The sequence below is a fragment of the Lepidochelys kempii genome, chromosome 3, assembly GCF_965140285.1.
Source record: "Lepidochelys kempii isolate rLepKem1 chromosome 3, rLepKem1.hap1, whole genome shotgun sequence".
Taxonomy (NCBI): domain Eukaryota; kingdom Metazoa; phylum Chordata; order Testudines; family Cheloniidae; genus Lepidochelys; species Lepidochelys kempii.
The window spans coordinates 159,718,887-159,744,607 of NC_136382.1; the positions used below are offsets into that span (position 1 = coordinate 159,718,887).

At 43.4% G+C, this 25,721-nt stretch overlaps 1 protein-coding gene across 1 annotated transcript in view; it reads right to left on the reverse strand.

Moving 5' to 3' along the window:
• The window catches only part of DNAH14 (dynein axonemal heavy chain 14), a 454,606-nt gene that overhangs the window by 140,875 nt on the left and 288,010 nt on the right, over positions 1–25,721 (reverse strand). The window contains 4 exon segments of the mRNA XM_078851974.1: positions 7,610–7,696; positions 11,178–11,372; positions 20,194–20,364; positions 21,860–22,027. Of these exon segments, the coding sequence (XP_078708100.1) occupies positions 7,610–7,696; positions 11,178–11,372; positions 20,194–20,364; positions 21,860–22,027 (621 nt within the window).

The following is a 25,721-nucleotide window of genomic DNA, read 5'->3' on the forward strand; positions in this document are numbered from 1 at the left end:
GGTCCAGGCCCTTGAGGAACCTGCCAACCATGGGATTGGCCAAGACAAAGCAGTCATTCATACCAGGATGAAAAGCCGAGATAGCAGCCAGGTGAACTCTGATGGAGGATGCCGCCAGGCCTTGCTGTTTTCGGTCCAGGAGATATTCCAAAATGAGAGGCACGGACGCCCGGAGAGGGGCGTGTTGTGCTGAGTGCACCAGCACGAAAACCGCTTCCACTTAGCCGTATATGTGGCCTGAGTGGAGGGCTTCCTGCTGCCCATCAGTACTTGCTGCACAGATTCTGAACAGAGAAGTTCTGAAGGGTTTAGCCACGCAGCATCCATGCCGTGAGGTGGAGAGATCGTAGGTCAGAATGGCAGAGGCGACCGTGATCCTGAGTGAGCAGGTCCATAAGAGGAGGCAATGGGACTGGGGCGTCTACAGAGAGCTCCAACAGCGTGGTGTACCAGTGCTGCCTGGGCCACGCTGGAGCTACCAGAATCACTTGCACCCTGACCCTGCGCACTTTGAACAAGACCCTGTACACAAGGGGGAAAGATGTAAAATAGTTGACTCGTCCACGGGAGTAGGAAGGTGTCTGTGAGAGAGCCTGGGGAGCAGCCTTGGAGGGAGCAGAAAGCTGGGTATTTCCGATGCTGCGGGAGGCAAACAGGTCGACCTGGGGAAACTGCCGGCTTTGGAAGATGCATACAGCCCGAGGATCTAGCCACCAGTGGAGGGAGGCTAGGATCCGCTCCGGGATGGTGACCACCAAGTTCAGGCTGTCCCGATCCGGGCGATAGACTGATGCCAGCCAAGCTTGTAACGGGTGGAGTCAAAGTCTGGCGTACCTGGTCACTTATGTGCAGGAAGCCATGTGGCCGAGAAGACTCAAGCAGCTTCTTGATGACGAGGTTGGGAAGCTCTGAAGGCTCCAGATGAGGGCCACAATAGACTGGAAACAAGCGTCCGGCAGGTGGGCTCATGCCTGCACGGAGTCTAGAACCACCCCCATGAATTCTATTCTCTGGGTCGATTTTCCCACATTGAAAAGGAGGACTAACGAACGAAATGTGTCTGTGACCAAGCAGAAGTGGGACTGCACCTGTTCTCTGGTGCGCCCATGGATAAGCCAGTTGTCAAGGTCAGGGTATACCTGCACACACCCTCGACGAAGGAAGGCCGCCACGACTGCCATACATTTGGTGAACACTCGGGGGATCGTGGATAGACCGAAGGGAAGGGCCGTAAACTGATAGTGTTCGCAGTTGACCACAAAGTGCAGGAAGTGTCTGTGCACCGGATGAATCGTTATGTGGAAATACACGTCCTTCATGTCAAGGGCGGTGTACCAGTCTCCAGGGAAGGTATAATGGTGCCCAAGGAGACTATGCGGAACTTCATCTTTACCATGAACTTTTGAGTTCTACGCAGGTCCAGAATGGGGCAAACCTCGCCCTTTGCCTTGGGGATTAGGACATATCGGGAGTAAAACCCCCTGCCCCTTAGCTCCCTTGGGACCTCCTCGATCGACCCCATGGCGAGGAGCGTTTGAACCTCCTGAATAAGGAGTTGCTCGTGAGATGGATTTCTGAAGAGGGACGGGGAAGGAGGGGTGGGAGGGCGGGGAGGAAGAGAATTGGAGAGAGTATCCCACTTCCACCCTGTGGAGGACCCAGCGGTCCAGGGTCATCCAAGACCAAGCACGGTGGAAATGGGATAAACAATTCAAGAAAGGGAGGCAGGATTCTGAATGAGGTCTGGTATGCCATCCTCGGGTGTCCCTTCAAAAAGCCTCTTTTGAGCCAGATGAAGGCTTGGTCGGGACCTGACCTTGTCCTGACGGGGGTTGGAGGACTTCCTCTGCCATTACGTCCCCGCTGCCTATAGAATCCTGCCTTGGCCGAGGAGGATACGGGCGCTGTGGCTGCTGAGGCTTGAAGGGTTTCCGCTGGGCAGGCAGTGTGTGCATGCCCAGGGACTTCATTATTGCCCTTGAGTCTAAGGCTTTGTAGCCTTGAATCTGTCTTTTCCGAAAACAGGCCCTCTCCATTAACGGGGAGCTCCTGCAGTGTCTGCTGAAGTTCCGGTGGTAGGCCAGATGCTTGCAGCCAAGAGATACGCCTCCTGAGGACAAAATACGTGCAGCAGAGTCTGCAGCGTCCAGTGAGGCCTGCAGCGATGTCCGTACCAGTGTTTTGCCCTCTTCCGTCAAAGCCCCAAACTCCTCTCTGTACTCAGGAGGTACTAACTCCTTATATTTCAGCATGGAGTTCCAGGATTTAAAATTGTAACGGCTCAGGAGTGCCTGCTGATTAGCGTTCCTGAGCACAAGTCGCCCCAAGGAATAAACTTTGTGCCCAAACAAATCAAGGCGCTTGGCATCCTTCGATTTGGGTGCTGGGGCTTGCTGTCCATGCCGTTCTCTCTCGTTCACTGATGCCACCACAAGTGAACAGGGCTGTGGGTGGGTGAACACATAGTTATAACCCTGTAGGGGACAAAGTATTTTCGCTCCACTCCCTTAGCAGTCAGGGGGATGGACGCAGGTGTCTGCCAGATTGTTCTGGCGGTGGTTTGGATGGTCTGAATAAGGGGTAGGGTGACCCTTGATGGAACTTCTGCAGACAGAATATCCACCACTGGGTCCTCCACCTATACCACCTCCTCCACCTGCAGGTTCATGTTCCACGCCACCCTGTGCAGGAGGTCCTGGTGAGCATGGAGGTCTATCGGAGGGGGACCTGAGATTGCAGTGCCTGCCACCTCCTCGTCATGGGAGCAGGAGGAGGAGGCCGCAGGGGGAAGAGGGTCATCCAGGGCCTCTTGCGGGGCTGGGCCCGGCTGTCCTGTGCCAGCTATCTCAGGGCCTGGACCAGGAACTGGTGTTGGGGGAGGTCCTGAAGTGGGGAGGGAAGCCACCACTGTCTCCATGCCTCCCAGGGCGGGCCGACTGGCAGCAGCTTCTGGCACTCATGGCTTGGACGGGGCTGATCGAGAAGCCCTAGACGGAGCACCCTGGGCCTGGTGGTACACCCAGGGCATCCAGAACGGCCACTGAGGGGGCCCTTGAACTGGACCCTGCTCCTGCGCTTGCCAATGCCCAGCCCCTGAGTCCAGGCAGCTATGGTCAAAATGGCAGCGTTCGGAGAAACGCAACCCTGCTTCCGATCCCGAAGAACGAGAAGTGGAACGTGAGGGCCACGGTGGTGTGTAGTGGATCTGCGTCGGGTCACATCTGTGAGGTGAAGGGGAACGGTGCTGCAACGCTGGGGAGCGGTGCTGGAACCTGGACCGGTATTAGGACCTGGAATGGCGCCTGGATCTGGACCTGGGTTGAGATGATGACCGGCGGCGAGAGCAGTGTCGGGTCTGGGATCTGCTCCTTGATGGCGATCAGCAGGCAGATCGGCGCCGCGACTGGGACTGGTGCTAGGAGTCAGAGCGGTTCCACGAGTATGACCGGCGCCACGAATGAGAACGGTGGTGGGACTACGAACGGCAGCGGAAGTGGGAATGGTGCCAAGAACGGGATCAGTGCCATGGCTCGACTGACGGGTGGATTAGGGGCGGCTTGCCTCGGACGGTGCCGCACGTACAAGAACCAGTGCCTTGGCATGAGGCTGAGGGGATGCCGATGCTGTCATGGCAATAAGATCCCTTGCAGCAGCAAAGGTATCCGGCGTGCACGGCAACTGGACCTCAACCACGCTGCGTGTCGGGGAGTCTAGAGGCACCGGACTCAATGGCTCTCCCCTCAGGGCCAGTGTCAACAGTGCCAAAGCCATAAGCTGTGCCCCTAGATGTTCCCCTGTGGGATGAGTCTCCATGGGTGGTTCCAGGGAGACTGGTCTCTGAGGCAGGCCGGCCACCCTTTTCCGGCGCCGCTTCTGGCCAGGAGAATGGGAGCAGTGCCAGGCTGATGAAGTCAGTTGTGGTGCCGAGGAGCATCGGTGCCGCGGTTCTCGTTCAGAGTCGAACCACGGTGCAGCTCCTACCGCTGCCATTGGGGTGCTGCGCACCGAGGCGCTCGGTGCTGGATCTTGGCATGCCACAGGAGGCTGAGGACTAAGAGCCGCCTCCATGAGGAGCTGTTTTAAATGAAAGTCCCACTCCTTCTTAGTCCGGGGATGAAACCCTTTGCAGTTCCTGCACTTGTCTGCTTGATGAGACTCCCCCAGACCCTTCAGGCAAGAGTCATGGGGGTTGCCTGTTGGCTTAGGCTTAGAGCAGGAACCGCAGGACTTGAATCCTGGACCCTTGGGCATGAGCCCAAGAGAAAAATCAGGCAGGAGGGGAAACCCCCCGCACCCTCACTAATACTAACTATAACTATCAAGAACTATAACTATTAACTGTAAACTATTAACAAGAAACTATGCTAGGGAGAGTGGAGAGCAACAAAGCAGAACTCCACAGTTCTAACGACCGTTATGGGCAGTAAGAAGGAACTGAGGAGGTGCTGGGTTGGCTGAGGTACATTTCAAGCGCCATGAAGGCGTCACTCCAGGGGGCTCCACAGCCGACCCACTGGGTGTTGCTAGGATAAAAATTCTCCGATGGCCATGCACGCGGTGCGTGCACACCTAACTGGAATCGATATGAACAAGCACTTGAAGAACAAAGCGGCAGGAGACAATCAAATTACAGCAGAAATGCTAAAAGCACTTGATACCATCAACCTAACAAAACTGACAGAACTGTTTAATGAATTCTGAGAAAAAAGGGACGACTCTGCCCAGTAGAAACATGGAGTCATTGTCAGAATATCCCCAAAGGGTGATCTCACTGACTGTAACAACTGGAGAGGAGTTACTCTACTACTCTTTGTTGTAAGGAAAGTCTTCTGTGGTGTGATACCACACAGGATGAAAGAGACAGTGGATCCAAAGCTTAGAAAAGGACAAGCTGGATTCAGGTCCAAGAAATCCTGTGTGCATCATATATTCACGTTAAGGACCATCATAAGAGAAGTTGATAGTAATGAATATAAATCAGAAGATATCAATTTTCTACAATTCCTAAGGGAAGCAAAGGGACACCAGGAGAAATCTATGGCCAGCAACAAGGAGTTTTTAAGCTATACTAGAAACAAAAAGAATCCTAGTAGTGGTACTTGTCCATTACTAAATAGAAAGGGTAGAATTATCAATAATAATGCAGAAAAGGTAGAAGTGTTCAATAAATATTTGTTTTGTATTTGTGAAAAAACAGATGATGTAGTCATAACATACGATGATGATAACACTCTTTCCATTCCACTAGTATCTCAGTAGGATGTTTAATAGTAAGTACTAGAGACTTTTTTTAAATCTGCAGGTCCAGATAACTTGCATCCAAGAGTTTTAAAAGAGCTGGTTGGGGAGCTTGTTGGACCGTTAATGTTGATTTCTAATAAGGCTTGGAATACTGGGAAAGTTCCAGAAGATGAGAATAAAGCTAATGTGCCAATATTTAATAAGGTCAAATGGAATCACCTGAGTAATTTTAAGCCTGTCAGTTTTACATAAGAACATAAGTGATTTCTCACCTGCCATTAATACTTCAATCCCAGGCTACAGAATGGTGCGGATGACATGGGACTCGATTAATAAAGAATTAAAGGGAGGGTAATACAATGAATGCCAATCAAAATGGGTTTGCAGAAAATAGATTCTGTGACACTAACTTGATATCTTTTTTTGATGAAATTACAAGTTTGGTTGAGAAAGGTAATAGTGTTGATATAATATACTTAGGCTTCTGTAAGGCATTAGACAATTTATTTAAAAACTAGAATATAAAATTAACATAGCACACATTAAATGGATTAAGAGCTGAGTAACTGATAGGTCTCAAAATGTAACAGTAAACAAGGAATCATCATCGAACGGGTGTGTTTCTAGTGGGTTCCCACAGGAACTGGTTCTTTGACCTATGCTCATCAACATTTTTATCAATGACCTGGAAGAAAATATATCATCACTGATAAAGTTTGCAGATGACACAAAAATCAGGGAGCAGTAAATAATAGCAGTAAAGAGGATAGATGTAACAAGAACCTTTTAATGTTCACATCACTTAACTTTTAACTTTATTCTAAATTTGCATTCATAGACCAGGATTAGAGTGTAAAGTTTCTAATATAAAAACATTCTAATATGTGTTTTATTAATGTAAATATTTCAGAGTGACACAGAAATTCAACTAAAATCTGGAAAAAAACAATAAACTTCAGGTTTTTCACAATTCAGGCTGGATAACTACTTACTTCTTAATCTCATACTTATTTGACATCCACATCTTTCATCAGCTGTCCCACAAGCCTGAAAAAGCCTGTGTGGTCTGGGGCTGCCCAGCCCCTGTTAGGGAGAACCAGAGCAGGAAAAGTTCCTGGCCTTACTGAAGCATCAGAGGGACCTAAAAACACCGCAGACACCCCCACATACGTACAAAGTGCTGTATAGGAAGTGGAAGGCTTTTGTGCCCTGCTATCACCCAATAGGGGGACTGGTAGCTTCCAGCTGCTGCCTCCACAAAGTTCTTTACAGATGTGGGGGGAAATAATATAAGATTGGAGGAACGGCTACTTGATTCTTCCAGAAGCTTACAGAAGAAGGAGGCAACTGCCTCCAACAAAGACTTCTCAAGGTAAAGGATTCCTGGAGACTTTTGGGGTGATATGGTCATACAGGGAACATGGATGGATGGATAACATATTCGGGGCCAGAATAATTTATTTTAAAATATAATACAAAGATCATCTTATTATCCTAAAGATGGTAACCTCAAAAGATACAAGTGCTAGCTCTGATTTTATCTTACATTATATCAGGCGGAACATGGAAAGATGCTAGAAAGTAATATGGTTTAGGTCAGAGGTGGGCAAACTATGGCCCGTGGGCCACATCTGGCCCACGGGACTGTCCTGCTCAGCTCCTGAGCTCCCGGCCAGGGAAACTAATCCCCGGCTCCTCCCCTGCAGCGCTGCTGCTGCGCCGCCAGTGCTCTGGCCCGCTGCTCCTCCTGGGCAGCGCGGGTGGCGTGGCTGGCTCAAGTGGGGCTGCGAGCTCTTGCTGCTCAGAGCAGCATGGTAAGGAGGTGGGGAGTGGGGGGGGGGAGTTGGATAAGGGGCAGGGGGTCCCGGGGGACAGAGGACAGGGAGCGGTTGGATGGGGCGGAGGTTGGATAGGCGTGGAAGTCCCAGGGGGCTGTCAGGGGGCAGGAGTGTGGACAGGGGTTGGGGCAGTCAGGGGACAGGGAGGGGGGGTTGAATAGGGGGTGGGGTTCTGGGGGCTGGTTGGGGTGGGGGGTCCCAAGAGGAGGCAGTCAGGGGACAAGAAGCAGGGGGGTTGGATGGGTCAGGGGTTCTGAGGGGGGCAGCCAGGGGGCAGGAAGTGGGAGGGGGTTGAGAGGGGGTGAGGGCCAGGCCGTTTGGGGAGGCACAGCCTTCCCTACCCAGCCCTCCATACAGTTTTGCAACCCTGATGTGGCCCTCGGGTCAAAAAGTTTACCCATCCCTGGCTTAGGTGAATCTCCTTAGTAAGTACAGCAAATGGACATTCTGCATAAAAATCCACTTCCATTGGGATTCTTACATTTTTTAAATTTAGAATTATGTAAATGTTAAAAAATGAATTTTCTTACTAGCATCATGTGGCCACCTGGTTGCCGAAAGACTCTAGCAGCCCTTGTAGTGTGTTCTACAGCTTCCTTAAAGAACACCATTGAAGTCTGGGGAAGCAAAAAAGACAAGCTCACTTTAATAAGAAAGCAGCTGCACATGGCAAGTGATATTTACAGTAGGTAAGTAAGGGGAAGGGGCTAACCCTGGGAAACATACCAACAAGAACTGGGAGAGACAGCTCAATTCCCATAACTAGAAAAGTTATAATAGATATTTATTTCTTTTCCTTCCTATCCTCTTGACTGCCTCTCTCAAAGTCACTTACAAGAGATCCTCATGCTGCTACCCATATTGCCACTAATGCGCTCTGTCCATTCTACCCAACAATACCCTACTCAGTTTGCAAAAACAAGTGCTATAAATTACAATCTGCTCTCTGTTACAGTGGTGCAGCCCCAATGAAGTTAATTAGCATTATAACCATGTATGTGAGAGGATGATTTAGTGTCATGTGGACAGAGTGGATTTACAGTAGTGCAGAAGAAGATGGATGGACTAACTGCAGTGGGGACAACCAAAATGACCAAAAATCTCTTGCTCCTTGACTCTCTTCAGTGAGCTTCGTGGTCAGCAGAGGGGATTACTTTTTGGGAAATGGAGGGAGATGAGGCGGGGAGGGAAGTTTATGGAAGTATCACTATATGAACCAGTGAGGTAGTCACTAAAAACAAATTGTTAGAACTCCAGAAGATCTTAGGCAGAGATAATTAACTAGTTTATATAAGGCACCAAACCTTTGCCCCAAATTTTTATGATTTAGTAAAGCTTTTCTCCTCATTATTTTTCAATTTTGTGCAGCATCAGGGCACAGTCCTGATCTCACTGATGTCAGTGGTAAAATTTCTATTAACTGAAATGGGGCCAGGATGTCACCCCTGAGCTTGGGACAGGAAGCAAATTCACTGAAATACTTTGTGAAAGACTGTAATTCTTGCCTGATCAGAAGCAAAAATAGACTTGCTTAACTTTTAGTTAATGAAGATGTTGGTGTGGAAATTTCCTTGGTTTTTGTTTTTTAAATGTGTTGAAACTATTGTGGGGATAGCAATGGTCTATGGGGAACAGGGAGGCAACATCTGAAAATAGGAGCACATAGCAGAGTTAGACATATCTGCTGACTTCTTTGGGCAGAAATAAAACTTGTGATGATGGTTAGCCAAATAACTTGTCTTCTGATTAATTTTTAAATTTAAAAAAGAAGCCTGTGGCTGAGATGTGATGCTAATATAGTGTTTATTATTTTGAAAAAAATATATACTTCAATATATTGTATATACTTCTGTCCGTATCAGTATGCAAGTAAGTATGCAACTATTAATTTCAACTTGAGCATATCTGCAGGCAGAATTTGGTCTGTATACCATATAACAGCCATGACGCAAGCAAATAAGCAAATAAGTTGATGTTTACCCCTTTGCCTGTTCTCACTAAAAAACTCTGGTCTGCACCCGGCTATCTCTTGCAAGTAATATAGCAACCTCCTCCTATCTAGCTCTAAGCCTTGCTCTTTTCCCTTCTCCAATCAATTCAATATGCTACAGCTAAATTATTCTTCCTTGCTGTCCATGTCAATTGTCTCTATCACTCAATTTATTCTAGTTCCTTATCCTCACTTTCAAGACTCTACATGTTGCCATCCTAACCTACATCTCAGCACTTATTTCTCCCTATTCCTCTTTTTATTTGGCACTCTGCCAACCCCACTCTTTTTAATGGCCTCAGCACTGCTTCTCCCCTAACAGCATGCTGGGAGCTTGTGGGAAGCTGTGCTCTACAGCATACAGGAGACACGAACACCATATACAAGTCTGACAAATCAACTCCAACTATGGTGTAACCATATCAGTGTATCTCTGAATTTGGGGAACTCTGCACTGACATGTACAGAGATGTGAAGGCAGACTTTGTGCTATGGATCATTGGTAACAATTCAGTTAGTGAAATTCTCTGGTAACACTTTTAAAGTGTATTATTACTTATTAAATTAATAAGAAAAGAGGTCCTATTTTAAGGCTTTAAGAGACATTTCATTAATAGTGAGAATAGGAAAGTAAAGATAACTCCATTACGACACTGTAAAACTATTCTGGTGACAAAAATAATGAAATGTTGTCATGCATTTTTCATATAATGTTGTCCTTTGGCAACATTAAACATTTATTTAACATTAAAAATGTTAAATTAAGAAAGGCTAGCATTGTTTAACTTTCAATTGGGGAAAAGGAGGGATTTTTTTAAAAAAATACTGTTTTAATTTAAAATCTAGTTTTGACATTATTTCTCGTCTCACTGAGTTGATTCATAACGAGTGGTTGGTAGAAAGAAGGATAAGACCACATGCCATATGGTAAGTAGGCTTTGAAATTGGAGGCTAAACTAATGAAATACTTTTTCTTATGATAGCTTCTATGATTTAGTGGATTTCATATTATTCTTTTTGAGTAGGGAGAGTTTAACTTTGTCTAGTGATGGTCAGTAACACACATTTCAGAGTAGCAGCTGTGTTAGTCTGAAGCTTTTCTGTTGCAAAATTGCCACCCTTAAATCTTTTACTGATTGGCTGGAGAGGTTAAAGTGTTCTCCTACCGGTTTTTGAATGTTATGATTCCTGATGTCAGATTTGTGTCCATTTATTCTTTTGTGTAGAGACTGTTCGGTTTGGCCAATGTACATGGCAGAGGGGCATTGCTGGCACATATCACATTGGTAGATGTGCAGTGAACGAGCCCCTGATGGCGCGGCTAATGTGATTAGGTCCTATGATGGTGTCACTTGAATAAATACGTGGACAGAGTTGAATCGGGCTTTGTTGCAAGGATAGGTTTCTGGGTTAGTGTTTTTGTTGTGTGGTATGTGGTTGCTGGTGAGTATTTGCCTCAGGTTGGGGGGCTGTCTGTAAGCGGGGACTGGTCTGTCTCCCAAGATCTGTGAGAGTGAGGGATCATTTTTCAGGATAGGTTGTAAATCTTTGATGATGGGTCAGTAACACAGTTTCGTTGGTGAGAGACTATTTATTTATAGGCTTATATTGGTGCTCATCATATAGTACCTGTGTGTGTCCCATACTTTAATGAATTTATCTGCACAGAATCCTTGTGCCATGTTCCAGAAGGGAAACTGAGACCAGAGAGAATAAGTGATCTGTCTAAAGTCATCATGGAAGTCTGATACCAGAGCTAGAAATAGAACCCAGATCTCCTGAATCCCAGTCCAGTGCATTAACCATAAGATCATCCTTGAAAATAATAAAACACAAATAAGTAGCTCTCCTGGACTACATTTTCAAGTAAAACACATCTGGGCACCTGCCATGCTTGCAAAATTCACACTTGTGTACTTAAATACTCACCGCTCGCAGAAATCAAGTAACTGGGTACTATAATCATTATCCAGATTGCACGTACAAATGTAAACTAGGTATATTATTTTTTTATCACAACTTACATGCCTATACTTGAAAAAACAGCATTTTGGCATGCTCAAAATATTTCTAAAATGTTCTCTTCAGAATTTTAGTTTAATAGCTACAGATAACAAGCCATCTGTTTTCTATACCTTAGAATTCATTGAATTCATTTTCATTTGGAATTCTTCCAAGACAGAAACAAGTTTTTTATAGTTAGTGATATTTTGATAGATTTTACTTCCAAGAGATGTGTTCATATCCAGAAAATCCACAAAGATGGTAGACTCCTCCATCAATTTTTCTTTGGTCCATGTGATCTATTAAAAATACAGTTCAACCTATTAATCTCACTATTTTATATGTTAGAAAGCAATGTTCACTGCTGCTCATAAATCAAATGGTAGTTCTGCCTATTATTGTTTCCCCACAGTTCTCATTATTAGACCCTCATTTCAGTTGCTCATAACTTTGCCATATTTAACTGTTTGGATTGAAATTGTCCCTACTGGATATCTGTCTAATGATGATTTTTTTTTTAAATTTTCAGCTAGAAGGGTCCAGCCATTTCTGTGAATGAAATTAGGGAAAGTACATTATTTTTGTCATGTTAAATTGGTGACCTTTTCATCTCAAAGATCTAGTGCCTCCATGCTTTGGAGCAGGAACTTTAAATTTCGCAGGTGGTGTTTTGTGTCAAGGATTTACCTTTTCCTGTTACTTTAAAAATCCATCCAAATTTGACAGAGTTATAAATCTCTGAAAAATCTCAGGTTGCACTTGCTCAGTAGAATTTAGAAGATAAAATCTCTGAAGATTCTATCCTCAGTGAACATGCTCCAGCCCCTCACAGCTCCAAGCACTGACAAGAGTGCGCACATGATAACCTCACAGAGTGAAGGAGCATGCCTGTAAATGCTGCTCTCAGCTTTTCTGTGATAGAGTAGGGTGAGACACCAGAACTGAGAGCATGAAGACTGTCTCTCGTGTGCTCTCAATGAGGCCCTTTCTGGCTGCCACGCAGTGTTGAGAAAGAAGAGGCCTGACTGGACTGTAGAAGAGACTAAAGTCAGACCAGGGAAGATGGAAAGAAATAGGTTAGGACAAGGATCCTAGTGAGACTGGGACTGGGCGGGGGGTGTGGGAGGAGGGAATGTAACTCCCTGGGGGAACCAGGTGAGGAAGTTTGAGACTGGAACTGATTGGACAAAGACTGGGACAAAGAGCTTGTGGGGAGAGGGAAAACTATGACTGGCTGTGCAAGCAGACTAGGAGCTGGGGTGGAGACTGAGATTGGAAGCTGATGAGGAAAATATGGGTGGATGACTGGGAACCAGTTGGCAGTGGGAAGAGGGCACTAAGATCAGAAAAGATAATGGAGGAGAGATGGGGCTGGCTGGACAATAAGACCGGGAGCCTTTGTATGTGTTTGTGTGTGTGTGTGGGGGGGTGTGAAACAAGGGTGGTAGGAAGACGGGACACAGATGAGAATCCAGGTTATGGGGAAAAGAACTGAGGTTGACTGGGCAAAGGGCCTGGGACAGGTTGCTGTGGGGGATGGGAGACTGAGATTAGATGAGGACCTGATGGAAGCAGACTGGGAGCCAGTGGGGGGAGGAACAGAGTAAAGACTGGAGGCTGGTTCAGGAGAGGGGAGCGATCAGATGAGGACCCCAGAGGACTGAACTGGGCAAGGATACTGAGACTAGGATGAGATGACTGAGGAGTGGACAGTAGGACCAGGCAGCCAAGGAGAATGGGACTTGGAGAAAAAGCTTTTGGTGGGTAAGTAATAGGATTGTGAGAGGGTCAGTTTGGAAGAGAGGGGCAGAAAGGGTCAAGCAAGAGGGAAACAGGGAAAAATTTCTCTATTAGAGCACATTCCACTCCACAGCCCTGAACAGAATTCAAGATTCTGGAGTCTCTCACCATTCCTTTGCTGTCAGCAAATATATGTGAAACCAACTGAAGAAGTGCATCTCACTCCCTTCTAGAGCTAGTCCATATATAGCATGATGAGCTACTATTGCTATTAGTTACTCAGTTAGCTCAAGAGGCAGAGGTCTGTATAGTGGATATGAAGCTTCCAACCCTGATGATGCAGCATGTGGGTGTCACTATGAAGCTATATGATGAAACTTCCGTTTTTTTCAGGTTTTTTTAAACAAAGGAAATGACACAAAAACTACATTAAAATAACATTATTAAGGTTGCAAAATTAAGCACTCAGAGTTAGGAATGATAGAAATAAGGCTGACTGCATCATAATGCAGGTTCAACGAGGAGTGATCAATGGCTCCATGTCTAGTTGGCAGCTGGTATCAAGTGGAGTGCCCCATGGGTTGGTCCTGGGGCTGGTTTTGTTCAATATCTTCATTAATGCTCTGGAGGATGGCGTGGATTGCACCCTCAGCAAGTTTGCAGATGACACTAAATTGGGAGGAGTGGTAGATACGCTGGAGGATAGGGATAGGATACAGAGGGACCTAGACAAATTAGAGGATTGAACCAAAAGAAATCTGATGAGGTTCAACAAGAACAAGTGCAGAGTCCTGCACTTAGGATGGAAGAATCCCATGCACTGCTACAGCCTAGGGACCGAGCGGCTAGGCAGCAGTTCTGCAGAAAAGAACGTAGGGGTTACAGTGGATGAGAAGCTGGATATGAGTCAGCAGTGTGCCCTTGTTGCCAAGAAGGCCAATAGCATTTTGGGATGTATATGTAGGAGCATTGCCATCAGATCGAGCGACATGATCATTCCCCTCTATTAGGCATTGGTGAGGACTCATCTGGAGTACTGTGTCCAGTTTTGGACCCCACACTACAAGAAGGATGTGGAAAAATTGGAAAGAGTCCAGTGGAGGGCAACAAAAATTATTAGGGGGCTGGAGCACATGATTTATGAGGAGACGCTGAGGAAACTGGGATTATTTAGTCTGCAGAGGAGAAGAATGAGGGGGGATTTGATAGCTGCTTACAACTTGAAAGGGGGTTCCAAAGAGGATGGATCTAGACTGTTCTCAGTGGTAGCAGATGACAGAACAAAGAGTAATGGTCTCAAGTTGCAGTGAGGGAGGTTTAGGTTGGATATTAGGAAAACTTTTTCACTAGGAAGGTGGTGAAGCACTGGAATCCGTTACCTAGGGAGGTGGTGGAATCTCCTTCCTTAGAGGTTTTTAAGGCCCGGCTTGACAAAGCCCTGGCTGGGATGATTTAGTTGCTTTGAGCAGGAGGTTGGACTTGATGACCTCCTGAGGTCCCTTTTATTCCTGATGTTCTATGATTCTATAACTCACTATACCAATGAGACTATACCAATGAAACAGACACAGCACGTTAGAATTGTGAAGCCTTTAGCCTATTTTGCCGGTACTGGAGATGGTGAAAAGTGCTGAGCCCCATCCGAAGACCTCTACTCCCCCCTACCCCAGGCAGCAGCCGTCAGTGACTGATTTGCACAGGATTGATGGGAAGGCTCAGATTTTTTCAGGGAAGCCTGAGGTCTTTCAGAGCCAGAAGACCTTTTAGTTCCTGGAGTAGTGTCTCTCATAATCAAAGCACTAGTTGAAACCAAGAAGACTGCTTATTAGGAGAGAGCTCAGAGTCCAAGATACAGACATGGACTTCTCCATGAAAAATAATTTAAAATGGCATCATATATCTTTTCAACATGCTTAGAAAGACAGTTTTAAATAGTACACTTACTAGGTATATGGGTTACTCTGAAATAAGAAGGCATATCGAATGTGCATCATTAGCAAGCACAGCTGTCTTGCATCCTGGGCATATTTTAAGCCTAGGGATTTGCATTCTGCCGTCAGACCTACCCTTGTTATTTAGGCAAGACTGAAAGAAGAAGAGACTCCCAACCCCACCCTTTTTTTTTAAACTCAACGGGCTTAAATGAAACTTAACAACAAACTAATGAACTGATAACTCTTTTTTTTAGACAAAGAAAATGCAGTAGATCTAATCTACCTGGATTTCAGTAGGCATTTCATACAGTTCCACATGGGAAATTATTAGTTAATTTGAAAAGATGGTGTCATAAATATAAAGGGAAGGGTAAACACCTTTAAAATCCCTCCTGGCCAGAGGAAAACCCCTTTCACCTGTAAAGGGTTAAGAAGCTAGGATAACCTCGCTGGCACCTGACCAAAATGACCAATGAGGAGACAAGATACTTTCAAAGCTGGAGTGGGGGAGAAACAAAGGTTCTCTCTGTCTGTGTGATGCTTTTGCCGGGGACAGAACAGGAATGGAGTATTAGAACTTAGTAAGTAATCTAGCTAGATATACATTAGATTCTGTTTTGTTTAAATGGCTGAGAAAATAAGCTGTGCTGAATGGAATGTAGATTCCTGTTTTTGTGTCTTTTTGTAACTTACGGTTTTGCCTAGAGGGATTCTCTGTGTTTTGAATCTGATTACCCTGTAAGGTATTTACCATCCTGATTTTACAGAGGTGATTCTTTTACTTTTTCTTCTATTAAAATTCTTCTTTTAAGAACCTGATTGCTTTTTCATTGTTCTTAAGATCCAAGGCTTTGGGTCTGTGTTCACCTATGCAAATTGGTGAGGATTTTTATCAAGCCTTCCCCAGGAAAGGGAGTGTAGGGTTTGGGGAGGATTTTGGGGGGAAAGACGTTTCCAAGCGGGCTCTTTCCTGGTTATATATCAGTTAGACGCTTGGTGGTGGCAGCAATAAAGTCCAAGGTAAAAAGGAAAATAGTTTGTACCTTGGGGAAGTTTTAACCTAAGCTGGTAAAAATAAGCTTAGGGGTTTTCATGCAGGTCCCCACATCTGTACCCTAGAGTTCAGAGTGCGGAAGGAACCTTGAAAGATGGGGATTAATACAAGAATTGAAAAGTGAGTAAGGAACTGGTTAAAGACTACAACAGTTCATACTGAAAGGTAAACTGCTAGGCTTGAGGGAGGCTACTAAGGGAGTTCTTCAGGGAATAGAGTTATGGGAATATCATATAAGATGATCTGGAGGACCTTGAAAACTGGAGTAATAGAAACGGGATGAAATTTAATAGTGCAAAGTCATGCACTAAGGGACTAAGAATTTTTGCTATAAACTGGGGACATATCAATTGGAAGCAACGGAGGAGGAGAAAGACCTGGTTCTACTGGTCGACCACAGGATGACTGTGAGCCACAATGTGATTTGGCTGTGAAAAAGGCTAATGCAATTCTAGGATGTATGAGATGAGGTATTTCCAGTAGCAATAGGGATGTGTTATTACCATTATATAGTCATTGGTTCTTCTTTTGTATGACATTTGAAAAGCAACAGGATGGGATTATACTTGAATTTTAAGATTTGAAAGCCATTCTAATGTTTCTGGGATAAGCTAGGTGGATCTTCCTACTACCACCACTGTAAGCGTAAATGGGACAGTTGTTTGTGATGTCACATGATTTGTACCTCACCACAGTCCCAATTTGGTGATTCTTTGATTTTCCATTTGTGGAGGAAATATTCTGACCTGGCGATGAGACCTCATCTGGAATACTGTGTAATTCTGGTCTCCTGTGTTTGAAAAAGATGATTTCAAACTGGAAAAGGTGCAGAGAAGTGCTACTAGGATGATCAGAGGAGACTTAAGGAGCTTTGTTTAGCCTAACAAAATGAAGGCTGAGGGGATATATGATTACTCTCTTCAAATACATCAGAGGGATAAGGCAGGGAGAGAAGTTATTTAAGTTAAGCGCCAATGTTGCCACAAGAACAAATGGATCTAAACTAGCCATCAACAAGTTTTGGCTTGAAATTAGACAAAAGTTTCCAACCACCAGAGAAGTGAAGTTTTGGAACAGTCTTCCAAGGGGAGCAGTGGGGGCAAAAAACATAAATGGGTTCAAGACTGAGCTTGGCATGTTTATGGAGTGGATGGTATGATGAGATTGCCTACAATGGCATGTGGCCCACCTGTGACTGATAGTAGCATATATTCCTAATGGCTGGAAATGGGACACTAGATGGGAAGGACTCTAAGTTATTACAGTGAATTCATTCCCAGGTGTCTGGCCGGTGGGTCTTGCCGATATGCTCAGGGTCTAATTGATGGCCATATTTGGGATTGGAAGGGAATTCTACCCCAGTGCAGATTGGCAGAGACCCAGGATGGTGAGTTGTTTTCCTTCCTCTGAAGCATGGGTCATGGGTCACTTGTTGGTTTAAATGTGAGCAAATGGTAACTTGAAGTCTTAATCATGATTTGAGGACTTCAGTTAACTCAGCCAGAGGTTATGGGTCTATTACAGGAGTTGGTGGGTGAGGTTCTGTGACCTACGATGTGCAGGAGGTCAGACTAGATGATCACGATGGTCCCTTTTGGCTTTAAAGTCTGTGACTCTAACTATCTATTACCCTAATTCTAAGCAAGGCGGCAGTAGGACACTAGTTCTGACTTGCTGCCATGGGAGGTTAGAAGGAACTGAGTGGCAGGTTGGGGCTTCAGCACTCTTTATAATCTCGCTGTAGGTGGCATGAGGGTGTACAAGGTGCATGGACACCACTAATGGACACTGCGGACTAAAAGATGCACAAGATGCATACACCTTCAGTGGGATCTGTGTAGACAGTTGCTTGAAGAAGAAATTGCTCTTTGCTGCTTACAGGACTAGTTTAATCCATTCAGCTCTCATGTTTAGATTCAATTAAGTGTTCAACCATTAAGACCATTTCAAATAAAGAAAGTATTTTTGTCATTCAAGAGTGCCTTTGACAAGAAATAGTGTATTCTAAGGACAGCATCTTTATCATTTTGCAGCAAAATACAGAAATTTAGCATGGCTGGCTGGCTGTAACTTGTAATGCTGTTTTTCTCTTGAGCATTACGGTTTTTTTTGCTAGCATCTTTAAAAAAGGATTTGAAGTAAAGGGTATACAAATCAACAATGTATTGTATGTTCTCTAGCATTTAAAATGAAATCTTTACTTTGTAAATGACAATCACTTCTCACCAATAATATCAATTTATTATAGATGTATGGCAAACAGATGACTACTCTATTTTGCATTTATATCTCTATCAATTGATCAGTATTTTTTTTTAAATGTTCACTGTATTTATTAAAATGTTCACTATTCTATTTTAGGAGATTTGTAACTCCCAAACCACACATATTAAAATAAAAACGTTCCTGTATTTGGTTTACAAAACCTGATGCAATTGTAGGCATACATTTTGTTCTGTGTGTAACCCACCGACTTGGTACAGCTAACACAAGTTCTAGACATAAGATCGGTCTCCTTCCAGGGAAAAACAAACATATTGTAATCCATCACAACCTATTTGAAGGGACATGGTGAAGACTGATAGGCCATGAAACTGATTTACCTTGGTAATAATCCTATCAAAAATGACTGATCTTCCAGATGTTTTCTGTGCATTTCAATTTCCAATTAACTTTTGCAAATGCAAGAAAACATTTAAAAATACTGTAGCATGCAACTTTTCAGACACACACACACACACAACATAACATGCAGTCTATTAGAGAAAAACTACAAGAGAAATATTTCAATGATTAGTTGTTTATCATTAATTCCCTGGTGACTTACATATTACTAATTACATTTGATTCTTCCTGTAAAACTGCTTTCTTCAACTTGCCACGTTCAAAACATGGTACAACCTTAGAAGCCGACAATCTGCCTAATGTTGAACGTGGTTAAATATAAAACAGTGAAATGTGTCTTGCAGTTGGAGTTGTTTTTGTTCTTGCAAACTGTTATCGGATAGCTAGTTAAACTCCAATGGCCAGTTCTTCAGCTGGTGTAAATTGATGTAGCTCTACCGAGGTCAATGGGGCTGCACCAATTTAAGGCAGCCAATGTTAATCTGGCACCAGATGTTAAAGGCATGTTAATGCCTTGGAAGGCTACATTTAGCACTGTGCTAATAATTGGTCAAATTGTGAAGTTATTTGAAAAATACAGCATTTCATCTTGGATTATGATCTTGTCAAATCTCATAGACTAAGCAGGGTTAAGCCAAGTTGATATCTGTAAGGCCTGGTCTACACTGGGGGGGGGGGGTGGATCGATCTAAATTACGCAACTTCAGCTATGAGAATAGCATAGCTGAAGTCGACGTATCTTAGATCGACTTAGAATTATTTACTTTGCATCCTCGCAGCACGGGATCGATGGCCGCCGCTCCCCGTCGACTCCGCTTCCACCTCTTGCCATGGTGGAGTTCCGGAGTCGACGGCAGGGTGATCGGGGATCAATTTATCGTGTCTACACTAGACACGATAAATCAATCCGATAGATCGATCACTACCCGCTGATCCAGCGGGTAGTGTAGACGTGGCCTAAGCGTGTACACTATGGAAAACTGAGTGACATAGGAAGCAGTGTTGGTGTTTTTTATAAAATAATTCCTCTTTGAATAAATTCACAACAAAAAATGTGTTGCACAATATTTTAAACATTCCTAAATTGCTACAGACTGAAAACATTCATACTTTGCTTCAAATTCATATTTCCTGACAGCAAGTTAAACAGATATAAATACACTACAATACAGTACATAAATGGGAGAGTGTATATTATTGTCGTTCCTGGCTTCATTTTTTAATTTTTAGCACCTAAAGCAAAGTATGGTGAGATATTTCCTTATTTTTCCAGATAAATTTCAGCGGAAAATGATCTTCTCACCTGGATGTAGAGAAATATTTCTTCTTTATCAACAGAAAGCTTTACGTGTTATCAAATTCCAGTATGCTTGCTTCTGCTCATCTCCAACTGTGGTAAAAGGTGGAGAAAGCCCTCTCTCCCCCCTCCCTTTGTTTACCCACACAGGGTGAGATAGAATCAGTCATCTAATAATTAAGTGCCCAATCCTGCAAGCCTTTTCACATGGAACTCCCTCTGAAATCAGCAGGAGTTCTGTATATGCAGGATTGAGGACCAGGCTAACTTTTTTAACTTCAGGCCAAATTCTGCTCTTAGTCACACAGGATTTATACTGGTGTGAATGAGAGCAGATCATGGCCCTTAATTTATACATCTATGATAACTATTCTTTTTTATAACTAAGGAAGTTTTCCAAAAGGGCCTAAAACAAATGCACAAAATATTCTTCTTCTTAAAAATGTCTAAAGAAAAATGCACATATTTACCTTAAAATAGTTATTGAGTTCATTTGAGAGAAACTGATAAAAAATCTCTCTTTCAGCAGATTCAATCAGGCGATCATGGAATACTCGGGTTGTTTCATGCACAAAGAGAAGAGCTGCAGTTTCTTTTGAGACAATAACAGACCTGTGGGCTTGCAACAACCCCTGGAGCACCTGTTAGCAATTTTAGTATACAGTGTTTATATGAAGTTTTAAATTAATTGGATTACTAAAAGAGATCCTGTTATATTTATTTTGAAACTACCATATATTGTATTAAGCTTTATCAACAGTAGTATCATACATTTTAATCAGAACTAAAGCATTCAAATATCTCTTACTTAAGCTATGTATTTTCTTCCCCTGCACATGCATTCAAGGGAGCAGGAGAGCACAAGAAGCCTACCTTGTACCTCCCACACAGAGGATGGTAACATGACAGTTCCTGGCCCATGACCATGGTTACAACATCATGCTATCCAGGGAAGGTGGGAGGACATGAAACAAAGTGCACATTGCATCCTCTATAAGATGTAGCAGCAGGTGTATCTTCCCTAGGCATCAGGAACTATAGAAAAGATTGTGCCTCTTGAGGCACAGTGGGTCCAGGAGTCCTAATGGAGTGGCAAAGCTCACCACAAGCCCTACCACAGGGCTGTTGGTATAAGCCAGATGACCACCCATATTTGGTCAGCCATAAGCATAAGCAATGCAAGTGGCTGCCCGGGGTACCTTTTGCAATGTTGAATAATTTGCAACACACAGAGCTTACATGATCCAACTTTCCATACATACTAGGAATAGAAGCAACTCCTGACCTAATAATTTCCCCTTCCCCATCTTCCCTGGCAGCATGAGGCCCTGAAAATTCCTTAAATATCTCTTGTTTGAGTTCCATTACTGTAGGATACTGTAGTATTTTATTTTATAAGAAATACCACACTTGCTGAAATCACAATTTATTGAAATTTTTAATAGTACACGAAAATGTTTTTATATTTGTAGATCATGCACAACAGGGACTGATGTATATGCTCAGCCTTGATTCAAACTTTAATCTTTTCAGTAAATAAATATACTTAAAGGGTTACTTGAGCCCTGGTATAAGTGGAAGTTCAACTTAACTGAAGTCAAAAGAGTTGTGCTGACATGTAGCAGGGCTGAAAATGGCCAAAATTATTTAGTTCCTAGATATTTGTTTCTAATGTTAACACATCTTTTTATGGAAGGAAATAAAGATAAGATACAACAGTATATACCAGTGCACAAGTAAGTGAGATATAGATTAGTATATAGTGCTCATGGTATGGCCACTCTGGTAGGCAGCAACAAATACTTTTAAAATGAACAATTTGTAGTCTGAAGGAGACCATCCCATTCCACCCTCTATTTTCTTCTTTTTATTAATAATTATTTCTGAGTGATCTTGGCAATTCTAAAAGCAAAGACTGGATTATATGGAAATCTCTAAATTTATTTTCCTTGTTTGTCATAAACCAAATTGAAACTATCATAGGACTCCAGATAGCAAGACTAATTTAATAATCTAACTCCAAGAACCAAGCTCAATTCAATAGACAAAATTATATATGCTCTTGCTTGTTCACTATGCACAAAAATTGAGAATACTTTTATGGCAATCTGAAATGTCTAGTGCAGTATAACACACCTTGAAGAGATCTCGTAGATTAAATGTATAGTGACACTTAGCTGGCGTTGGGAGCATGCTGCGGCACATATTATAGTATACAGCTATGGAAGAGGAAGTTAGAAAGTCATTGCATTTCCGAACCTCAGATAAGAATCTGTTGTTATACAGGTATGTTCCCAGATGAACCTAAAGAAGAAAAATGTATATGATTTAGTTACCACTTCTTAAGAAAAGTTTAAGCATATTGCTAACTGCTGAAATATAACAAAATTTATAAGACAAAAAGCAGCAATTTTCATTATTATTTTAACAGGAAAAGACACTCTTACTTACCTGCACAGTAACTTTGGTTCTTCAAGATGTGTTGCCCACTGCTGGTCTATGTGTCCAGTGCATTTGAGCAAGAGACTTTTGGTCAGCAGTACCTGTTCGGGTGAGGGATGTGCCCTGGGGGTCCTCATGCCTCCAACTGAGGGCATAAAACACTAGGCCACTCAAAGTGCCCCCCAGTTCCTTCATCACTGAAATCCTTATGAAAATAGACTCCACAGTAGCAGGGATGTAGGGGATGTTGTGGAATGTGTGTGTACAGGCAAGTAACTGTTTCTTCTTTGAGTGCATGTCCACATATATATATTCCACTGTTGATGACACCCAAGCAGTAGACATGTTGGAAGTGGGAACCAGGAGTCTTTTAAAACAAAGACTATAGAACTTCTTTCCCAAAGTTCACATCACCTCTAGATACAGCCCCACATTCACTCAGCATTACACCATTGTGGAAGTAAGACCTACCAATGTCCACAGTAGGAACATTCCTTAGAGAGAGTGAGCAGTTTGAGCTATAGTAGAACAGGCAGTAATCCTAGGGAGTGGACTTGCATTAGCCAGTTTGTAACAAATTTTGTTGCACAGTGAGATCCAGTTTTAGATTCTGTGAGCCACAACAGTCTGACCATTCATTGTCTCTGCATATATAACAAAGAGCCCGAGAGACATTCTGAATGGTTTCATCCTATCTATGTAAAAGGAAAGTGCCCTATAGATCTCTAAAGAATGCCGTTTCTCGTCACCCTTGTGAGTTTGGGATTTCAGGAAAAAACATCAGCAGATGAATGACCTGATTTCAAATGAAAATCAAAAACCACCTTCAGTAAGTTTTTGGAACAGACCTTTAATGAGACATTATCTTTATGGAAGACACTATACAGATGTCCTGCCATCAGGTACAGTAACTCCTCTAATCTCCTTGCTAATGCTATTGCCAACAAAATGCTGTCTTTGCTGGTAAGTGAAATAGACCAAGGTGGAATCATGAGACCTGCCAGGACTAAATTAAGCTCCCAGGAAGGGACTGGTTTTCCTACTGGGGGATAAACCCCTATCAGACCTTTTAAAAATCTTGCTACCACAGGGTGGGAAAAAAACCAAATCTTTAATGAATGAGAGAGTGAATAGCAAAGATGGCTGCTAACTGAACCTTCATCAAACTAATTTACAGGACTGAATTTTTTGAATTCCAGGAATTATTCTAATATGTCTAAGACCTGAGCTGTGGAAGGAGATAATTGATGATGATGAAGCCATATCGAAAATCTCTTCCATTTAGCCAGGTAAGTATTCCTAGTAGAGTCTTTCCTACTTTCACTGAGAATGTTCCGTACATAGCCAGACAGACTTTCTGATGAATTAACCATTCAATCGTTCAATGCTGTGAGGTGCAGAGTGCAAAGAAACTTGACCATGACTCAAAGATTATGCCTCAGAGTAACAGTAAGGTGTTGGAAGGTTGAATGGATGAGGTTTGAAGGTCTAAGTACCAAAACTGTGTTGGCCACACCTGGGCTATTAATATGATATGGCTACTTCCTGTTTGAATTTTCTTATGGTTCTAGGAATCAGCAGGATCGGAGAAAATACCTACAGATGTTCCAAAGACCATGAAATCAGGAATGTATTGGAAACTGACCCTGAACTCTGTCTTCCTTTGCAACAGAAACAATGACATTTCTTGTTTTCTTTAATAACAAACCGATCTATGGTGGGAAAACCGTATTCACTGAAAATCACTTGAAACGCCTCATCTTTTAGAGTCCATTTGTGATTGTTGATTAATTTTATGCTGAGGTTATCTGTCAGAACATTCTGCACTCTGGGGAGATCAGATGCCTTGAAAGTGACCCGATGACGAATGTAGAAGTTCCAGACGTACCTCCTCCTGACTCAACTGAGTGGATTCTGACCTGCCTTGTTAGTTCAGGTAAAACATTGAAGCCGTACTGTATGTTCTAATCTTTATGGTGAGACCCTTGATGAATGGTAGGAAGACTTTGCAAGCTCAATAAATGGCTCCCAGCTTTAGGATGTGTAAATGAAAAGCTGATTCCTGAGCTGTCCACAAGCCTTGTGTTTGCACATCATCCAGGTGTGCTCCCCAGCTCAGAGCGGATGTATCTGTTACTAGTGTCTTCAATGGAACTGGAGGAGAGAAAGGGATCACCTTGCAGCATACATTACTGGATCCATCCATCAACTTAATGAAGCCAGGACTCAAGATGCAGTGTGAATTAACATGTCCATGTGATGTTTTCTTGGCTGATACACAAACTTCAACCATCTTTGCATGCAACACAGGTGAAGTCTGGCATGCTGAGTCATGTAAGTGAGGCCAGGTGGTTGAGCAAACTGAGGCAAGATCCTCTAATTGTTCTTAGATAAACCTGCAGATTATTGCATAGGTTGAGCATAATTGGACATTTTTTCTGGAGGCCGATAGGCAATCTGCTATTGTGAAGTCCAGAATGGCCCCAATGCACTCTATTCTTTACACAGGACACAGAACTGACTAGTCATTGTTTATTTTCAGGTCAAATCGAGCAAAGAAAAACTGAATTTGAAGGATATTGTCCAAAACTTGCTGACTGGATTGACCCTCGATTAACCAGTCATCCAGATATGGAAACACATGGATATACAGCCTTCTGAGATCAGCAACTATTACTGATTTAAAGGTGATCTAGATGAGCCCTCCCCATCCCTGAGTGGAGTTGTCTGTCACTAGAGTCTTAGTATGTAGAGGTATAAAGAAGGGTACTGCACTGCACACCTGAGGAGGGTCTTTCCACTAGTTTAATGATGACTTCTTGTGGGATCATAACCATCTAGTCCATAAAGTGTCTGCTGGGTAGACATAGTGATTTCAACCATTCTTACAGAGAGTGTAGGTGAAGTTTGCCATGCTAGGTGACGTAAGTATATGAGGTCAAGTGTGTTAGAAGTCTGAGACATGCTTTCACTGATGTTCTTGGGTGAACTTGAAGTTGACTGATAAGCCCTGCTATAGTCTGGATTCTCTCTTGTGGAATGTAAGCTATCAATATCTGGAGTCTAATAGGATTCCTACGAATTCTGTGCTATGCATCAGTCAGTGTGGATTTTTGCTATTAACTTTGAGATGAAACAAGGCAAAGAACTTTAGAGTTATTTGAACTGAGTCAGTCACCTGTTGTGAAACTCTTCCTCAAATCAGTCAGTTGTTGAGGTAAGGATACATCTGGATTCCTTATTTACCTGGATGAGTTGCCTGTACTTCAAGGCACTTGGTGAAAACTCTTGGTGCTGTACATAGACCAAAGGGCAGAGCCGTATTCTGATAGTGGAATGTTCCTAAAGGAAATTGAGGTATTTCTGTGGGTTGGGTGAATAGATATATGGAAGCAGGCATTTTATAGGTGAAGAGCACCAAACCAGTCCTGATGATCTAATGCAGGAATTTATGGAGGCTAGAGTCACCATCCTGAATTTGAAACAATGGATGAACATTTTGAGGCACTGAAGGTCCAGAATAAGCCACCAACCCCTTGTTCTTCTTTGGGATCAG